We start from the raw sequence: 18,405 nt of genomic DNA, 5'->3' as shown, positions 1-18,405 counted from the left end.
AATTAATTTTATTAAAACATTTTTTATCTATTTAACATTACTATTTAACTTACCGTAAGGATTCTTCGCGAGTGTGGAGCCGTCTGATACGAGCGGCTCCGATTCTCCTTCCTCATTTAGAGCCTTTACTCTAAACTCGTATTCGTGTCCTTCTTGAAGACCCTTTATGTCCATCTCGGTGTCCGCGGTACGACCGACCGGTATCCATCTGCCTGTCGATTTATCCAGTTTCTCCACTTGGTATCCTGTGATCGGCTTGCCACCATCGTCTTCCGGTTTGCCCCATTTGAGCTTGCAGCCGTTCTTCGTGACATCCGCCACTTTGAGCGGTCCCTTTGGTTTCCCGGGAGCCGCTACACATAAGAAATAATCGTGCAATAATTTAAAATAGAAAGAGGAAAGAATTTCATAATTTTATAGTTTATTCTGCTAGTTAAAGAAAATGTCGAATATCTGCCACTCACATAATATCGTCACTTCGACTTCCGCCTCATCCTCGCCATGAGGATTGACAGCCTTTATCTTCCAGACGCCAGTGTTCTTGCGCAGACTGTCAGTGATGGTGAGCTTCGTGTTGTAGTCAATGTTGACAATCTCGATATTCTCGCCGGATTTTACTTCGCTACCGGCGTGATACCATGTAATCTCCGGTGGTGGTTCACCGCGCACATCCACGTCGTACTTGATGGTTTTGCCGGCTCGCACAACGATCGGTTTCAAGTTTGTTCTGTCAATTCTCGGCTTCACTGAAAGCGAAAGAAATTATATGATAGCAGATAGACTACTATTTTTACGTAAAAATAAAGATAAGTTTCAAAATGTTTCTTTATAATATATTTTCAAATTAATTATTATTAAGAGCAATTATTAATTATTATTAATCTGTACAACTTATATTCTATACAATATTAATTCTATACAATTTTAAAGATTACAATTTTAAAGATTAAATAATGAATCTATAAAAATTAGTATAAAAAATATGTTATATTATTACATAATAATTAATTATTAATTGTGAAATTATATATATATTTGACGGAAACTCACGAGCTTTGTGCTTGCAGATCTGCATCTTCGACGCGTCTGACGGAGGCGAAGGTCCAGCTTTGTTAACGGCGATGACTCGGAACTGGTACTCGCCCCTTTCTTTCAGATCGGGTACTTTGCCCTCAAGTTGATTTCCAGGGACTTCAATAGCCTTTTCCCAATCGGGCTTGAACCGATCCTTTTTCTCGATAATATATTTTTCGATCGGCGCTCCACCATCGAAATCTGGCGCAGTCCATTTCAAGCTTACGGATTCGTTGTCGTAATCAGTGATTTCGGGCGTTCCAGGCTTTAAAGGTTCGTCTAAAAGACAGAGAAATTATTCATTTTATGTTTAAATCCACATCTATACTTTATATTTAGCACTATAATATTATGATTGTCTGCTTTGAGATTTAAAATCTAGATTAAAGTAAATTTAACACTATAATATTAAAAATAAATGGTTTTGTCAAGCACATTGCAATTTCTTTATATTTAATATTTTCTATTTTAACAATTAAACTTTAAATTAAGAGGCAATTGCACAAAAATTAAAACCTATTGGTTTGATATCTTAATTAAGAAAAATTTACTACATATCAATCAAGGAAAATAAATAATTTAAACACATATTTATTAAATTATTCCGATAAATACTAGATATATTATTTAATGAGGAAAATATATTAATATACCATATGGATTCTTGGCAACAACGCCGCGTTCGCTCTCCAGAGGCTCTGAATCACCCTCGTCATTAACAGCTGTCACGCGGAATTTGTATTCACTTCCAGGATTCAAGCCAGTGACTTCAAATTCCGTGTTCGGTGAGTTTCCAGGCACTTTACCGACTCTGACCCATTTACCAGTCTTCGTGTCCATCTTCTCAATTTCGTACTCTTTGATCGGTACACCACCATCATCATCCGGCTTCTCCCATTTCACCTTGGCCGAGGTATTGGTGACGTCACTGACTACCAAAGGACCTTTAGGAGCGTCCGGTTTTCCTGCGAGAAGAAATTTTGCTATGTAGATTCTTTTCTATTAAAGCCTCTTTTCTACTTAAAAATCAGTTTATGCAACTGATATAAAAATAAGATATTAAATAAAATATTAAATTAATCGGCGAGTTATTAAATTATTATTCTTATACAGGTCGAAAAAAAATAAACTTTGAAAATTTAGACTCACCGAGCACGGTGAATTCGACGGTCTCTTCGTCTTTGCCGTTAGCGTTTTCAGCAATCAGCGTGTACTTTCCGGTATCCTTGCGCATCGCATTCACGATCGTGAAGTCCGTGTGATACTCAACGTTATCGATCTTGATGCGCTCGGTGGTGGTCAATGGAATGTTATCCCTCCAGATCCATTTGGTTTCCGGCGGAGGTTCACCAGATACATCCACAGACCATTTGTGGGTGCGACCAGCTTTGATGATGACTGATTTGAAATTGGTTCGGTCGATTCTCGGTCTCACTGAAAATTTTCCCAATTTTAAGAAATTGTTATCCATAAATCTCTTATAAACATATTATATATAATTATAAATCTACAATAAATGTTATAAATATCAAATTAAATCAGTAATTTAATTTAAAAAATATAAAATACTTTTATATGCGTCGTATTTTAATTTTTTGAAGTAAATCTACAGCAAATTTGACAATTCGTGATATCATGTTTGTAATAATGGCAAGTTTGTAATAATTTTTATAAGTAATAATATTGTGAAAAATTTTTTTTTATAATTATAAAACTCGATTTTACGTGACTGAACCATGAAGACTTTAACTTACGGTTTTTGTGCTTGCAGAGATGGTTGTCTGTGGGATCGCTGGGCTCGCCAGGACCGGCCTTATTGTGAGCGCGAACGCGAAATTGGTACACCATCTTCTCCTTCAGGCCTTCAACTTTAGCCTCGGGTGTCGAATCGGTGGTCTTCATTACCTCGACCCAGTCGACGGCGAATTTGTCCTTAATCTCGACAGTGTAGTGAGTAATCGGTCTACCACCGTCGCTCTGCGGTTTCTCCCATTTCAAAGACACACTGACGTTGTCATAGTCAAAGATTTGCGGCTTGCCAGGCTTACCAGGCTCATCTGCCGAAAATATTACATGAAATTTACTCAAAAATACGTTACTTCATTAACAATATCTCATTAAATTAAGGATATTTAGTTGTTCAAGTTTATTATTAATTTCTCTTTACAAAATAATTTTATTCATCATCTATTTCTATCCAGAAACAGTATTAAAATCATTAGAAATGTTAGATATACTCTTACCGTAAGGATTCTTCGCGAGGATGGCTTCCTCGACCTCCAACGGCTCAGACTCGCCCTCCTTATTAACTGCCTTGACACGGAACTTATATTTCTTCTTGGGTGTTAAACCAGGGAACGTGAAAGTCCTCTCTTTGGGACTAGTTTCTCCGGCTGGAATCCATCGTCCAGTATCCAGATCCATCTTTTCCAATACGTAGCCTGTGATATCGGTACCGCCGTTATCTTCCGGCGTGTCCCATTTAACTTTAACGTGATCGGAGCGGACTTCCTCCACTTTCAGAGGTCCCACCGGAATCGACGGCTTGTCTATAAAAAGATAATGAGTTTACACGATGCAACACAAATTTCGATTAATGCTCTGCAATTAAAAAATCAAATTATGATAAAATAAATATTTCTTCGCAAATAAATTTAAATTAATTGCTTCAACTTCAAATATCGAATTTCCTTTAATTAACAAAAATACTTAATCTCGCAAATTAAACATTTGTTAAGATATATATATATATATATATATATATGTTGTTTATTGTAAATTTTTACGTAAGATTTAATAATTTTAATGTTAAAATTTATTTTAATTTCAAGAAAAATGTTTAATTCGAAAAAGTTTTGCGAGATATTAATAAGATATGATCGATGAGCTCACCAAGAACGACGACGTCGGCGGCGCTCTCGCAAGTACCGGAACTGTTCGTCAACACTAATTTATATTTTCCGGAATCCGGTCTGGCGGTCTTCCTGACCGTCAACACGGTATTTCTCTCGTATTTGTCGATCGTGATTCTCTCGGCCGCGTCCTGAATTACCTCCTTTTGGCCCAGGAACCAATGCACCTCCGGTTCTGGCTCGCCGGCGTACTTGATGTCGTACTTGATGACTTGGCCCTTCTTGACGACCAGATTCGTGAGACCGTCACCGACGATGTACGGCTTAACGAATCGGCACTTGGCGATAATCGGCTTAGTGGCGTCAGACGGCTCGCCAGGACCTGCCTTGTTCACCGCTCGTATCCTGAACTCGTACTGCGTGCCTTCCTTGAGACCGTCGATGGTCGCCTGAGTCACATCGCCCTCGATCTCCTTGCCCGTCGCCCATTCCTTGCCGAACTTCTCCTTGTATTCGATTACATAGCCGGTGATCGGTGCACCGCCGTCGTTCTCGGGTTTCGTCCATGTCAGATCGGCATGATCCTTGTCCCAATCAGTTACGTCGACGTTCGTGGGTTTACCTGGTTCGTCTGAAAAACGCAAGAATATCTTCGTTTGTCTCTTTCACTCTATTTTTTACTGGCATATTTACAAATCACGAAATCAACACTAGAAATAGTGAAATTTAACATTTAACTCGCATCTGAATCATCTTGTTAATATGTATGTTTAAGAAAAGATAAGGATTTTATCGTGGAAGATAATATTAATTTCAATAAATTTTAATAAGTTTAATTAATTCGATAAAATTTACCCCATGGATCCTTGGCCAAAACGGGCTTGCCAAACATTGCCGGCTCGCTGGAGCCGAGTTTATTCACGGCTCGTATGCGGAACTTATACTCCTTTTTCGCAACTAGATCTTCGACCTTGTAGACGCATTTCTCGCCCGACATGACTTCACCGACACTGTCCCATTGGGCCTTTAAGCTAAGATCGAGGCGCTCGATGACGTACTTCGTGATAGGTGAGCCGCCGTCATCCTTCGATGGCTTGAAGGACACGACGCAAGAATTCTGGAATATCTCGTTGACATCGACATCGTACGGTGCAGATGGGACATCTAAAAAGAATAATTTATAGATAAGAAGAAATAAGATGTAAGATTTGATGAGAAGCCAGTTTTACAAAAATACAAACCTTGCATGACGATATTGACATCCTTCACTTCCTCGCCCTGATTATTACCGATCTTGATCTGGTAGATACCAGACGACTCGCGCTGGGGTTTCTTGATCTTATACGTGACTTTATCCTCGCCAACGATGATCTCGACCTCCTTGAGAGGTAGCGGTTTGCCGTCCTTCATCAGCTTCGCTTCTACTTGACTCTGCTTGGTGCCATCGACTGTGGAGATCGCAAACATAAGTTTTCCAATTCAACATTTTTGCATCATAGCTATTAAATTTTATTACATCGTGTGTAAGATATGAGTTGTTACCTTTGAAAGGCACAACAAAGACCAGCGGCGCGCTGCAGGGTCCCTCGACCTTGTCGGGGAAGTCGACGATGGGTTTGCTCTCGCCCTTCTTTACGGTGAGCTTGCAGCTACTCGTCAGCTGACCGCTCTCACACATGATCTCGCCATCGTCCGTCATTTCCAACTTGTTGAACACCAATTGGTGCTTACCGCCGCCCAGATTCTTAATCTCCACTCTCTCATTGGGCTCGATCTTCTCGCCGTTGAAGTAGAATACAGCCGGCGCGGTCTGATCCTGAAGCTCGACATCCAGCACCAGCTTCTCTCTCTCCACCGCGACGGTATCCTTCAGCTTCTTGTTGAAGCGATTGGCATCTATAATTTATAAGAAAATACAATCATGTGCGATCTTTTTCTTAAGAGTAATCGAAGAAAAAACTGTTATACTTACACTGTATCACGATTTCAGCTTCGGTCTTATCCGCGTTGCTCACGCAAGAATAGAGCCCGGCGTCGGTGACTTTACAGTCTTTAATGGTGAGTTTTCGTTTTCTGCCTTCTTCCTTAATTTGCACCCTAGCGCAGAAATCATTTATAATAAAATGTTCTTAAAATTAAAAAAAACTAACGTAAAAAATTAATTATTTATTTAATTTAAAGAATAATTATGTCTACTAAAATGTACCTCTTGTCAGACGTGATTGCTTGGTCACCTTTGAACCATTGAACTTCACCCGCGGCATCATCCAATTCGCAAACTAAAGTCAAGGTTTCCTTTTCTACCAACTGCTGATGTTTCAGCACTTTGACGAACTTGTAAGGGTATTCTAAAAAGAAACATCATTAAGTTTTGTAAAAATTTCAAATTTTAGACAAGTATTATGAAGAATCGCAATTAAATTGAATTGTTGCGATTTATAAAAATAATGCCCACCAACTATAGTGAGGATAGTGTCTGTCTTGTCCGTCTGCTTGCTTATCTTGCAAGTATATTCGCCACTGTCTTCTAAAGTTGCGCTCCTGATCGCCAGCCGACACACGCCGGACATGTCTTTAGAAATACTGTACTGGTCTCCGTCCTAGAGAACAACGATGAGATTTCTTTAATATTTGAAACGTTCTGAATATTGACCGAATATCCATTCAAATATCTATCCAAATATTTATATTTATCAAAATATTTATCCAAATTTTCGCCGTAATAAATTACCTCGAGTTTCGTTTTGCCTTTGTACCAAGAAACTTGCGCCATATTAGAGCTGACTGTACATTCCATATAAGCCTCGTGCTTCGTAAAACCGCTGGTCTTCTTCGATAACGGCTTCAGGAAGGTATACGTTGGATCGGGCTCTGAAAGTTAAGAAATTTCAAAATGTAAATTTTATTTGATACAAAAATTTGATTCTCAGAAAGAAGATTTATCGAAAATATGTTACCATCGACATTCAGGAAAGCTGTGCTGGATACGCCGGAAATTTCGATCGTATACTTTCCAGTGTCTTCGACTTTGGGTCCAGTGATGATGAGTTGATAACAGTCTTCCTCGTTTTTGAATTTGTATTTCGCCGATGGGAATAATTCCTGCATAAAAAGCAAATAATTTAACGTCAATTGCTTCGATCTTTAACTCTGTCTTTCTGATTGTAAAATAAGTTATAAAGAATGTGTTATTAAAAAGTTTTAATTAGTTCGCAAAAATATAAATATATAATTAAGTAGCGATTATTATCTGAAAGGACACTTACGTCTTTTCGGAAGAACCATTTCGGCTTGGCGTTCGGTTTCGAAAAGTTCGCTTCGAAGACGACCTTCTTGTCTTTGCCTTCCTTGGCGTACTGGTCCACCAGTGGCTTCAGGAAACTTTCTTGTTTCTGCGAAAGAGAGATCGCCGATCAACCGTGAATCATATTCGGAGATTCGACTGAGAAATCCAACAGTAGTATTGTTCAACATCGACAGCGATCGCTTTGCCAGGCTATAAAAGGTAGTAAAGGAAAAATCGGCGGAAAAAACTCGAAAAAATGACGTCGCTGCCTCTCCGTACGAACAGAGGAACGGAGGGCGAGGACGACGAAAAAAAGAAACGAAGATGAAGTCTCTAGAAGAAATTCTAAAAAAAAGAGATTCTAGAGAACAAAAAAAAATTTGCAAAAGGTTTAGTCGATCGTTCGTCGACGGAGCTGGACAAGCTTGTTTTCAAGCCTGTGACTCGTCATGCTTATTACTGTTAAAATCTGGTGTTAAACGGGTTTGAGGAAAAGAAGAGTATGTGGGCTTCCTCGGAAAAAAAATAAAAAAAGTATTCGCCATTGCTCGAGCAAAATGCGCGAGAAGATAGTTGCTGGAGAAGGCATTGCTTATGAATAATACATTCAAGAGCTGACACCGATGAGAAAAGATATTATTTGATGTCAGGGAATCCAACTGTGAGAGTATTTGGTCTGGCGTTTTAATCGACTTAATTCTAATTAAATGAATATTTAATAAACCCAAAATATGAAAATAAGTTTGTTGTATAAATAATATTTAATATTTTTGCAAATTACAACAAATATATTAAAATATATTGTACTTAACGTTCCAGCTTATTAACTTATTTTAATTGTTTTGAGCAAAATCCAAGAAATATTTTAATAAAATATTAAATATATTAAACTTGTAATTTTATTTATTAAATATTAAATTAAAAAGAGAGAAAGTAATTCTTTTTTCTAATTGTATAAGTTAGCATTTCTTTTATGAATAAAACTTGTCACAGATTAGAATCCCTGCGCGCAAATTTTAAAATTAAATAGAATATTCTCTCTCGGAAAATATAAGAGAAGAATTAGAGAAAGTGAAGTTATAGATCGAGCCAGAAGATGCAACAGAAGCTACGTAACTTTGATCTTAAATAATTAAATAAAATAGAATTCATTAATCGAAGGCGAAAGAAACAGCTGTAGAATTTTCGGGGCTAGACAATTAATTCTGAGAAAGAGCGAGTTCCCGAGCGAAGAGAAAGAAGATAGATAGATCATCGAGTTTTCGGAGAGACTGTCGAGGCAACAGCGATAGGCACACAGACAGTCAATATCACGTGAAATTATTGATAGGGAGTTCGATTCACGTGAGAATCGTTCCAACCTCCGTCTTGGTGAAGTGATGCAGGATTGGCCAGTCGGGTATTAATTCGGCCAGAGACGGCCTACGCGATCCACTATTCTAGAAACAAGAAAAGGCAGATCCGCGATCACAGCATCTTCTCGGAACACGTCATGTCGATCTTGCTCGCTGATCGCTTTCAGCGGAGAGAGCTACGATGAGCTTTTAATTCCGAATTTACTTGTCATTGCTAGCCCTATGTTTGATCTCATAAGTTTCGTTATTTCAGATTTTTCTTAATAATCATCGCTACTCGTCATTATGAGTTATGCATGATTAATTGTGATTACAATCTTTAAGAAATTATAATAATTATTAAGTTATGTTAAGCTGTTACAAAATACTGTAAAAAGTGCTACGTTAAATATTACTAAATATAATTTATAATTAATATCACAAATATTAAATTATTCGAATATCGCGAATATTATTATTTTTAGTAAATGTCTGCTACATTTTTACTGACACAGTTGTACTGCTTTTTAGATAAGTGAGTCACATAACTCAACAGAGCGAAGTGCGAAAATAAGGAAATGTTATTTAAATTATTCGTATAATTTGTTTAAATAATGAGACCTGTCCATTCGACTAATGATCTACAATTCTACATTGTTATATGTGTTTAGTTCGAAAACATTCATGAAAGCGTGTGCATGCGTGATGATAAGCATGTGTGACAGTAAAATTCATATTTAATCAAGCCAAGCGCGAAAAGCATGGATGATTCAGTTTGTTAATTTTTATTTAATCTGCGTAAGAGTATATATAAATAATATCAACCAATTTATATTCGCGCCTCTATTTCATAGTTTTCCAAATTTTTTTAGAGATTATTTAGAAAAGCGCAGGCCAAAGGGATCTCTTAATCGTAAATAATCGCAAGAATTTTAAACTAATCTTCGCAAAAATTACGAATTTTAATATAATTTTATTTCATATTTTCCAAAATTTGATCGGAACAGATGTAAATATAAAATTCTTGCGAATAACTGACTGGCTTTCGATTTATTTCGGTTTACATCCTCAGTCGGATTGATGTAACACCTGCCGCAATAAAACAAAGAGATCAATCACAGTTACTTTTACAACGCCTACATCGCGCAGAGCCGATCTCTTTGTTGTGTTACAACAACACAATTTCTACGTCTCATCTCGCTCAAAGGGTCAAGTTTAGAAAATCCAAAGAACACGTGTGGGTATTCTGGCAAATTATATAAATGACGAAATATCGAAACGTAAAAAGTCGCATTTTCCCTAGTTCGTACAACTTTTTACAATTGGACAATTTTTTTTTAATGCAATGTCAAAATAATCACGCGCTGTGATATCCAAGTTTAATTAACCAGAATACCGCGCAGGAAGTGAAAGCCTTGCGGGGCGGTTCTGCTATCTGTTTCGTGGCTTTTTGGAATCTAATGCATAAGGGTGCCATTGCTTTAAGACTTTTTTTTCGCGAACCTTCTCCTTGGCGTGCGCCGCTAGTTTTGGCCAGTCGACGATTAGCTCCTGCAAACTTGGCCTGCGCTGAATGTCGAAGATGTCCTGCATGCCCAGCACACACACATCATGGTTAATGCCACTCTTATACAATTAGCCAAAATACCGATCAAAGAACTCTGATTTAAAGAAATATTTAAAGAAATATTATAAGAGAAAAATGCATTATTTTATATGTATTTTGTATTTAATTGTTGAATGTCTTTTATTTAGAGCTATAAAATTGATTATATCAGAGTCCTTTTCCTATGATACTTCTACACGTTTAGAGATAATGCTTTCCTCCTAATGTGAAGAGTGTCACATGCAACAATGCCAATTTTCGTCACACGTTTTATCGACACTTTACATTCTTTCTTCTATCAGCAACTTTCAGGCTTTTCAGTCACGTTAATTATCGTGCTTGCTTGTTAATAGAGAAATGTGTGATAAATGTGAAAATATACAACTAGCCCTCAATGTAATAAAATAATTTCCATACATTTTATAAAGAAGCACAAATATTAATCTTGAGTTCTTTATCAGTTCTCAGCACCAAAGTGAGATGTGCCAATCTAGAGTTTGATTAATAACTCAAAGAGGCAAAGAGGGGTAGATGTAATTCGAAGTGCAGCATTAACTCTAAACCATACATAAAAGTGCATATGTTAAAAATGAGAAGAGAAAGTTACGTCGCTCGCGCGACAAAGTGGAGGCAAAGGAGGAAGTAGAGAACTTGTATGGCGTGGTCAAAATTTAGATAATGCCGAGAGTAGAGTTTCAAGTGTTTTGATAACATCTAATTATCGTTGTAAAATTATTCATTTTCGTTATATTTTCATTACTACTTTAATCTGTTAATATTTAAAGAAATAAAGGCTAACAGTAGATTCTCTAACTCTGTCTTGTCAATGTTTTAAACGTAATGTTTCGTAATCGTCATGCTGTCATAACATTGCTGGGGTTTATTATGTGTGATCGCTCGTGAAAAAAGACCTTGAGCCAGCTCCAGTTAGTTTCACCCTTCCTGACGAGGGAAATTCGAAAGATCTCCACACCCGATGCCAAGATGACTATTTCCTCGCCGTCTTGGAACCAACTCGACACTTGCAGTTCGCTTCGTAGCGACTAGGAGACAGAGGTAGACAAAGAAAAGAAGAAGAGAGAGAGAGAGACAGAGAGAAAGGAACAGGCAGAAAATGCTTTCTGAGATCTTGAAAATGTGCCATCTTCAAAAATTATATCTCTATTAAGTTGCCGTTAACTATGCTAAATGAAAAGAATTGTTTGATGTATTTATTCAATTAATTATCTATCTAGAATATGTTCTGTAATGTTAATTTAAAAAAGAAATGAAGAAAGTCTGTTACTTCTCCTTTTATTTTCCTTATTTTCTTTCTAATTAAATTAAGTATCTTAGTGATACTTAATTGTCAAATGGAAATAAAAAGGAAAAGAGACTTTCGAATTAAAACGTGAATTTATAGAGTAGACTGAGTAGAGAGTCCAACAGGCGGTGTTAGATTTATGTTGAATATCTAACATCGATGTGTCACCTGTTTTCACATTCACGAAGACATCATCAGGCTGTTAATGACGTGCTGAAATCACATTCGCACACCACCGTTATGTGCATTATATTGATGGCGATTATAAAGGTGATGCGTAACCAACTTTGTTTGAAAGTATTATGCGAAATAATTTTGTTCGAATTAAACCTGTTTCAAAGTTGAAGATATCGACATACGTTGAATGATACCTATACATATAAATTCTAGTTTAGCTCTACGTTGATTACAAATTTAACTTAATAATGTAATTTTTTCTGCACAGTTTACATTATTTGCGTTGTATGTGTATGTGTGTAGAAATGAGGACACGTACCTTTTCCACTTTCTTCAACGCCGGCATGGGCTTCTCGACTTCCTTCAAGTCTACCTTTTCTTGCTCGGCCTCTTCTCGCTTCCATTTCTGGTATTTCCTCTTTTTCAACATTGCGCGGAAGTCCATACCACTGGCGTCTGTCATAAATTCATTCCACAAATCAAAATTTCAAATAACAAAGCAAATTTTATGCCATTATTAATATTTCAAATACTAAAATATATTAAATATTAAATTAAATGGTGATATAGTGTCCAAATTTTTTAGATATAAGTAAATTGAATGGAAAATTCGGGGTTTTGCACGATTAACTCGACTCACCCGAAATATAGAGCTGCATCTCGGCGGAATCCTCGCCATGGATGTTGCTCACGACGATCTTGTAAGTGCCCTCGTCGTTGGGCTTCGTCTTCCTCATGCAGAGGGTGATCGTGTTGGTCTCCGAGTCCGTGAGGAACTTGAAGCGGCCACCCTCGATGATCTCGGTGATGCCCTTGTAGAATTTGAAGGTTGGCGCGGGCGTGCCCTCCACCGCGACGGTGAGATACGCCGTCGAGTCTGCGAAAAAAAACCAATAGAATCAACATTCTTATGATAATAGTATAATATAAAAAACATTTTTACAATGTAAAACATTATTATTATTGCTGCAATTATGTCGATTTTGGGGAAATTATTTCCTAAGGGCTAATAACCTTTTCTTATTAACCCTTAATTAAAAACAAAATGCATTACCTTCGACGGCGGAGTACGATTCCTCGACATCGACGATCTGGGGTGGTCCGCCTGGTCCAACATCTCGCAGAGGTGTGCTAGGTAAATTGATCCTATTCTCGAGGTCCGCCACGCTGGGTCTTCTGATGTCCGCTGTGCTCGGACGACGACGCTGCGCCATTCAAATGAGAACGTCAGCGAATTTACACGCGCATTGTCGTGTTTTACATAGACATTGAAAAGCTTTTAAATAAAGCGAGAAAATTTGAAGCACGGCGCGCGACGACTTCCGTCGATGCAAGATGAAATTTTGATTTTGTATCCACGGTACATCAAGGATCAAAGAAACGCAAATTACGATCTATTGTAGTTAATAAACGATACATACCTATAATAATATAACATAAAAGACGACAGTTAGATGAACATTTATGAGTAGTTGTTTTCTACAAGCGCTTCTTTTGATCGTAATTTCTATTTCGTGATAAAAGCTAATTTTATTATTTCTTAAATTATTCCCTTGCAAAAAAAAGTTATTAAAAAAGTAAAAAAAAAATGGAAGTCGTCGTTATCGCTTGAAAAATCTACAGCGCTCATGCGATTTCGCATATTTTTTAACATTTTAATTATTACTTACGTTTATTTACGTTTAATTATTGTGAGTTAATGTTATTTACAATTAAGTTATTTCACATTATTAATCAGCATTACGTTTCAATCGTTAGTTACTGTGTGTTAGTCACCAAATCGAGTGAGTTTTAATAGTATTAGTGACAGTGCTAAAAACTCGTCCATTTCTTAGAATACATTGATTAGCAAGATGGGATCGATAAGTATGGATAATTTCACATGATGACTTTCCGACATTCGTGGCAATTTCTCCAATCGCGTGTAGCCACTGCGCTTTCAAGGGTTTTTCTTACTCAATTCTGAGATTAGCGACTAATTGTAAGTATTAATCTCATATATCGCATTTATATTTTTTAAACAAATTATTTCAGAAATGTTAGACAATATCAATTTACTTGCCTTCCATTTCCGCACATTTCTTTTCGTTTACGTACAAAGAAAATATCTCAAATAATTAATGATAAATAATAATTTACTAAATGTGTAAGAATCCCTTGAGTACGCATAGTCGGACAAAGGAAATAGAAAGGGAACATATTAATCAGATGAATAAAAGGTTGAAGAAAGCAGGAAAGTATAATTTTAATATTTCTTCAAAATTTGTATGGTCATAATGGAAAATATAAATAGTACCAAAGTCGACTTATTATAGATATTTTTACATCATTCCTGCTTTCAACTTTAGAAACGAATGAGAAGTGCTCGTTCGATGGTGAAATTCGTATTCTTACGATGATGAGAATGTGATATTCGTGCGTCGATGCATATTCAGTGTGTGAAATCGTGGCAAAACGCATCTGCCACGATGGTGTGAATCGCAAAGTACGAAAGTGCGAGTCACGAGTTACGCGTGGAATGAGAATTTAAAGCCGTGTGACATAATAGTTAATTATTATTTGAAATCGTCGTCGGTCAAGAGACTTTCAGACGGGATTAAATTGCACAGAGAGGGATACCTTTGCAGAACAAAAGGAATGTACAAATTGAAATTTAAAAAATTACTTTTTTTTGTAATTATTAAAAAATTACAATATTAGAATTAATATTGCAACACTGCATCATATCACTAATTGTAAGTTATATTATTTTTCATATTTAATTGCTATTATCCTCGCTAGTGCAATCTAATTGTATTCTATTCATGATAATCTACGATAAGGCATCGTTAGCGATATTTCTTGGCCTGTGCTCGTAAGCCGTCGATGTTAGAAATACGAAAATACATTAAGAAAATTAACAGAAGATATTATACAGAAAGTTGGGAGAAGAGAGAAAGAGAAACATGGATTCGACATGATGTGTATGACATGAATGACTATTTTCACTGCTTTGGCGATGAAATGATTGCTTACTCCGTAAACCAAAATCTGATCCCCGTCAATTAAATTGCCGTTCGAATATTCGTCTAACGGGAAATTCAGTTATCAGGATTATTTACAAAGAGACACGTTACGATATCTACACGATGTGCACAAATACGATGTCAACATCTATAAATCAGAACGATAACATAATTGGAACAAACTTGGTCTTTCTTTTTAAAAGAGCGACACCGTATTCGTGACGATGAAAATGAGTATATTTCGATCGAATCTATTTGACACAAATAGTGTGAGCACGATGGATATTTACACCTATACATAAAATTCTACATAAATAAGTTATTTCACACATATATAAATATCTTTGACATATAAGAGCGAACTGCTCAGTCTCAAATCTATCGCAGCGATATGCAAAATTGTAGAAGAGAACCGGCACCTCCAATGTCGATCTATCAAACTGGCAAGCTGTTATACCGTTTGTAAAATACTTGCCACGTATACAATTGATAAATAATTTCGCGTAAATAATAAATTATTTTAACGACAAGAAACACATGATTATTTTATTAGATTAAAATTGAAGTTTTTAAAAATGACCTTACGCAAAATACCTTTTTAAACATTTTTATTTCACTCACTGGAGTATACCGTGAACTCTAAAATAAAGTTGCACTACTGCGACAAGTCTGATCTCGAGTCGTGCTGCAACTACTTAATTTTTAATGGTGGTAGATATCATGAATAATTTTTTCGTGATACACAAAACGAGACACAAGCGAAATAAATACATCAGCAAACTTTTTCCCGCGAATTATAACGAATTATTGGTTAAGTTAATTCCAATCTCTTTACCACCATTACAATTGCGTCTAAACTGCATCTATACAGCCGCATAAAATGTACAGGTGTATCCGCTCGAACTAATAAGCAGAATTTACGCAACGCGGCCGCAATGAGCTTCCTTCAGGCGTTACATACATTGAATCGATCCATACGTGTGTTTTTAATTCTTAATTACAAAGTTCGCACATAAATCAATGCAATGCCAAGGTAACACCGTCTGCAAACGCATTTCGCCGGCGTTGACCATCGCGAGAAAGTGCTCTTTGCAAAATATTTATAGAACATACAGGTTTAGAATAACATCCAAAAACTTTGTATACAATTAACTGGTTTGGCGATTTTTTTGTAACAAAATTGTAAAGAAATCGGCGGATCTTTGCGTCGTAAGAGAATTTTACTCTGATTTATTTTGACCGAACTTTTCCGTAAAAGCTTCGATGCAACTTTTTATTCAGAGTAGGTAATAGTCCCAAATATGTTTTTGCTAATAGATAAACAATTCTCTATATTAATTAACCGATTTTTGGAAGTTATTCACAAATATCCTGTATAAATAGTTTCCAAATTTTAAGCACGCAATAAACAAGAAAATAAACGTCGAGATAACGTATATGTAAACGTATATATAATACAAAATAATATAAAAATATACATATGCGTACACGCACAACAGAGATATTGTGCTAACCTCTTTTTGCAGCGCGCCTGGTCGGCCGGACTTAGTCTGTGTGTGGTGCGTGAAAAAATAAAAGATGAGATAGAGACAGAAAGGTAGAGACAGAGAAGAGAGGGGGGGGGGGGCAGAGAGAGATTAGAATTCTCGAATTCTGGGGTGGGTGGTCCACACGCAGTGGACTCATATCGGGGGAGTGTGCTCGATACAATGGGGGAAAAAGGGGGATATGATTCGTCTTTCGATGTGAGAGAAAAGAAAACTCAGATTATTGATCAGTAAATTGCTTGCCAATATGCTCTCACGAACATATAATATTAAGAGATATTAAACCGGTATTAAACCGCGGTGTGGTTGAGAAAATAGCGGCTAGCGTGTTTTACATTATAGCGGGCAGCAGCAGCAGCAGCAACCTCAAAAACCTCAGTTAAAAAACATGTCGCAGAATTATTCTTTTTATTATTATTAATATCATCATCGTCATGTCGTCATTATTATTATTATTAATATTATTATTGCCGTCCCGTGGTAACGCGTGGCGTTGCTTTTGCCTCTCTCACCGGGGGGGGGGGGGGGACTTTTCCTCGCCGAATTTTTACGTTTTTAGTCTTCGTTTTAGTTGCTGGGCTCTTATTATTTTTGTCTTTTCGTGGGCAACAAGGGGGGGGCAGCGAAATACGACGCTTAAAAATTATGAGCGTTTGGGGGAGAGGGGGCGCAGAAAAATACAAAAATTCAAAAAGGGATATGTATCCGTAGGACAGAGAGAGAGAGAGAAAAAAAAACAGAGCGATACATAATACGGAAGATTGCTGGTGTATGGTACTCTGAGCAGGTAAGCTTTGTGTTATAGCGAACACAAATCTCACCTTTGTGTCCACCAACACCTCACCGGGCCGTAACCTTCCCAACTGCAAAAATCACAGAGACGAACACATGAGGGGTCAAGTGACTGCTCGTCATCGTAAAGATAATTCCTCTTTCGTCGCTTTTGTTAACGCGGGATCTTTGTTAACGTCTCCCGACGTAGATTTACACAGAACAGACATCAAAATACCTCCTTTTCTTTTACGGAAACAGTTGGCAAAAAGCGATGATGCCGAAAATGATGGGAAACAAAAATGCTCCTGCGCGCTGGCTTCGCTGTTTCTGTTAAAAAGTCAAGAGGCGAGAACTGACTTTTCTTGCATCGGATTAGATTAAGGGCTGCTTTTATTATTCGCTCGGGGGGGGGGGGGAGAGGGCAAAGTCTCGGTAAATCTCCGAAGATATATGGAAGAGAATAAAAGTCGGGAGCTATGGAGGGACAAAGAGGAAGAATCGCGGTAGACGAACACAAACGGGGGCTGTTCGAGGCTCGCCTTACCGACGTTATTGCCGACGGCTTGTGCGTTTGCATTTCTGTGCGGTGCATTGCTGGACAGAACAGTGCGATTCGGCGGTGAACTTAATACGTCAGTGAGTTTAAGTGCAACCAGCTCGCGTGTGATCGCATGAAAGTAGACGGCTCTCTTGAAGAGCGAATCGCCGTTCGTAAGAATAATCTGAGAATTCGATTGTCCCGAGCCTGTCACGTCGAATTCTTCATTGCATTCATTTCGTTACAATTTTATACTATTTTATTGCGATTTTATATAATCGCTGTTTCGTAAATCAATTGGAACTTTCTAACTATCTCTCTAAATTTCTTGGAGTGGAAACTCGGCCGAAAGAGTGAGATTTCACTCTTTTTGGAATGAAATCTCACTCTTTCGGCCGAGTTTCCACTCCAAGAAATTTAGAGAGATTATTGATATTTTTTACAACGTGAAGGTTCGAAATAGTCGACTGGAGAAGCAAGGGCGTATCAGTGGCCAGTCACAAACGAGTCATCGCAACGTTATCTCAATGAAGTTATAATTACATCAATGTGTGTATTACTGTAGCATAAGCTCGATAATAAAAATTTATATAAAAATATAAAAGTCTGTAATGGCTTATATTATCTACACCCATAAAGCTTTTATCGACATATAATTGTTCGAAACTTTGTCACAAACTTTTGAAAGAGATTTTTTAGAACAATGTCCGATGTCGACTTAGCAAATTAGTTTGAATCCAACCAGACGTTTTCACTTTCGCGCGACAAAAACGCTCGAATTTGCCCGATCCCGCAAATCAATTTGCGAGACAATAATTCAATTTGATAACGATGCACATTGCACGTTGGCAGAAACGGGGAGGTAACAAGTGTTTCACGCGGACGATGAGACGACCGCTCGGTCGTCAG

General features: G+C 37.3%; 1 protein-coding gene across 33 annotated transcripts in view; it reads right to left on the bottom strand.

Moving 5' to 3' along the window:
* Positions 1-18,405, bottom strand: part of Bent (projectin protein bent) — a 104,477-nt gene that overhangs the window by 38,416 nt on the left and 47,656 nt on the right. For 27 of the 33 annotated variants that reach the window (XM_071713149.1, XM_071713150.1, XM_071713153.1 and 24 more), the window contains 22 exons: positions 17,006-17,047; positions 12,687-12,837; positions 12,273-12,509; positions 11,952-12,088; positions 8,574-8,651; positions 7,193-7,318; positions 6,884-7,028; positions 6,658-6,797; positions 6,382-6,526; positions 6,133-6,274; positions 5,899-6,023; positions 5,469-5,822; positions 5,168-5,374; positions 4,782-5,090; positions 3,967-4,557; positions 3,318-3,623; positions 2,829-3,131; positions 2,224-2,508; positions 1,728-2,039; positions 1,051-1,353; positions 465-746; positions 54-353 (listed from right to left, as the gene is read on the bottom strand). In XM_071713149.1, coding sequence (XP_071569250.1) covers positions 54-353; positions 465-746; positions 1,051-1,353; positions 1,728-2,039; positions 2,224-2,508; positions 2,829-3,131; positions 3,318-3,623; positions 3,967-4,557; positions 4,782-5,090; positions 5,168-5,374; positions 5,469-5,822; positions 5,899-6,023; positions 6,133-6,274; positions 6,382-6,526; positions 6,658-6,797; positions 6,884-7,028; positions 7,193-7,318; positions 8,574-8,651; positions 11,952-12,088; positions 12,273-12,509; positions 12,687-12,837; positions 17,006-17,047 — 5,020 coding nt within the window. Of the gene's footprint in view, positions 1-53; positions 354-464; positions 747-1,050; positions 1,354-1,727; positions 2,040-2,223; positions 2,509-2,828; positions 3,132-3,317; positions 3,624-3,966; positions 4,558-4,781; positions 5,091-5,167; positions 5,375-5,468; positions 5,823-5,898; positions 6,024-6,132; positions 6,275-6,381; positions 6,527-6,657; positions 6,798-6,883; positions 7,029-7,192; positions 7,319-8,573; positions 8,652-11,951; positions 12,089-12,272; positions 12,510-12,686; positions 12,838-16,151; positions 16,188-17,005; positions 17,048-18,405 lie in introns of all 33 variants that reach the window. The other 6 variants (XM_071713139.1, XM_071713162.1, XM_071713133.1 and 3 more) reach the window with 5 other exon arrangements.

Source organism: Temnothorax nylanderi, unplaced genomic scaffold (genome assembly GCF_030848795.1).
Source record: "Temnothorax nylanderi isolate EJ_2023f unplaced genomic scaffold, tnyl_v1.0 TNYL_tig0120_pilon, whole genome shotgun sequence".
Lineage (NCBI taxonomy): Eukaryota > Metazoa > Arthropoda > Insecta > Hymenoptera > Formicidae > Temnothorax > Temnothorax nylanderi.
The sequence above is the reverse complement of the archived record's forward strand: the minus strand, read 5'-3'. Positions and strand labels throughout refer to the sequence as shown.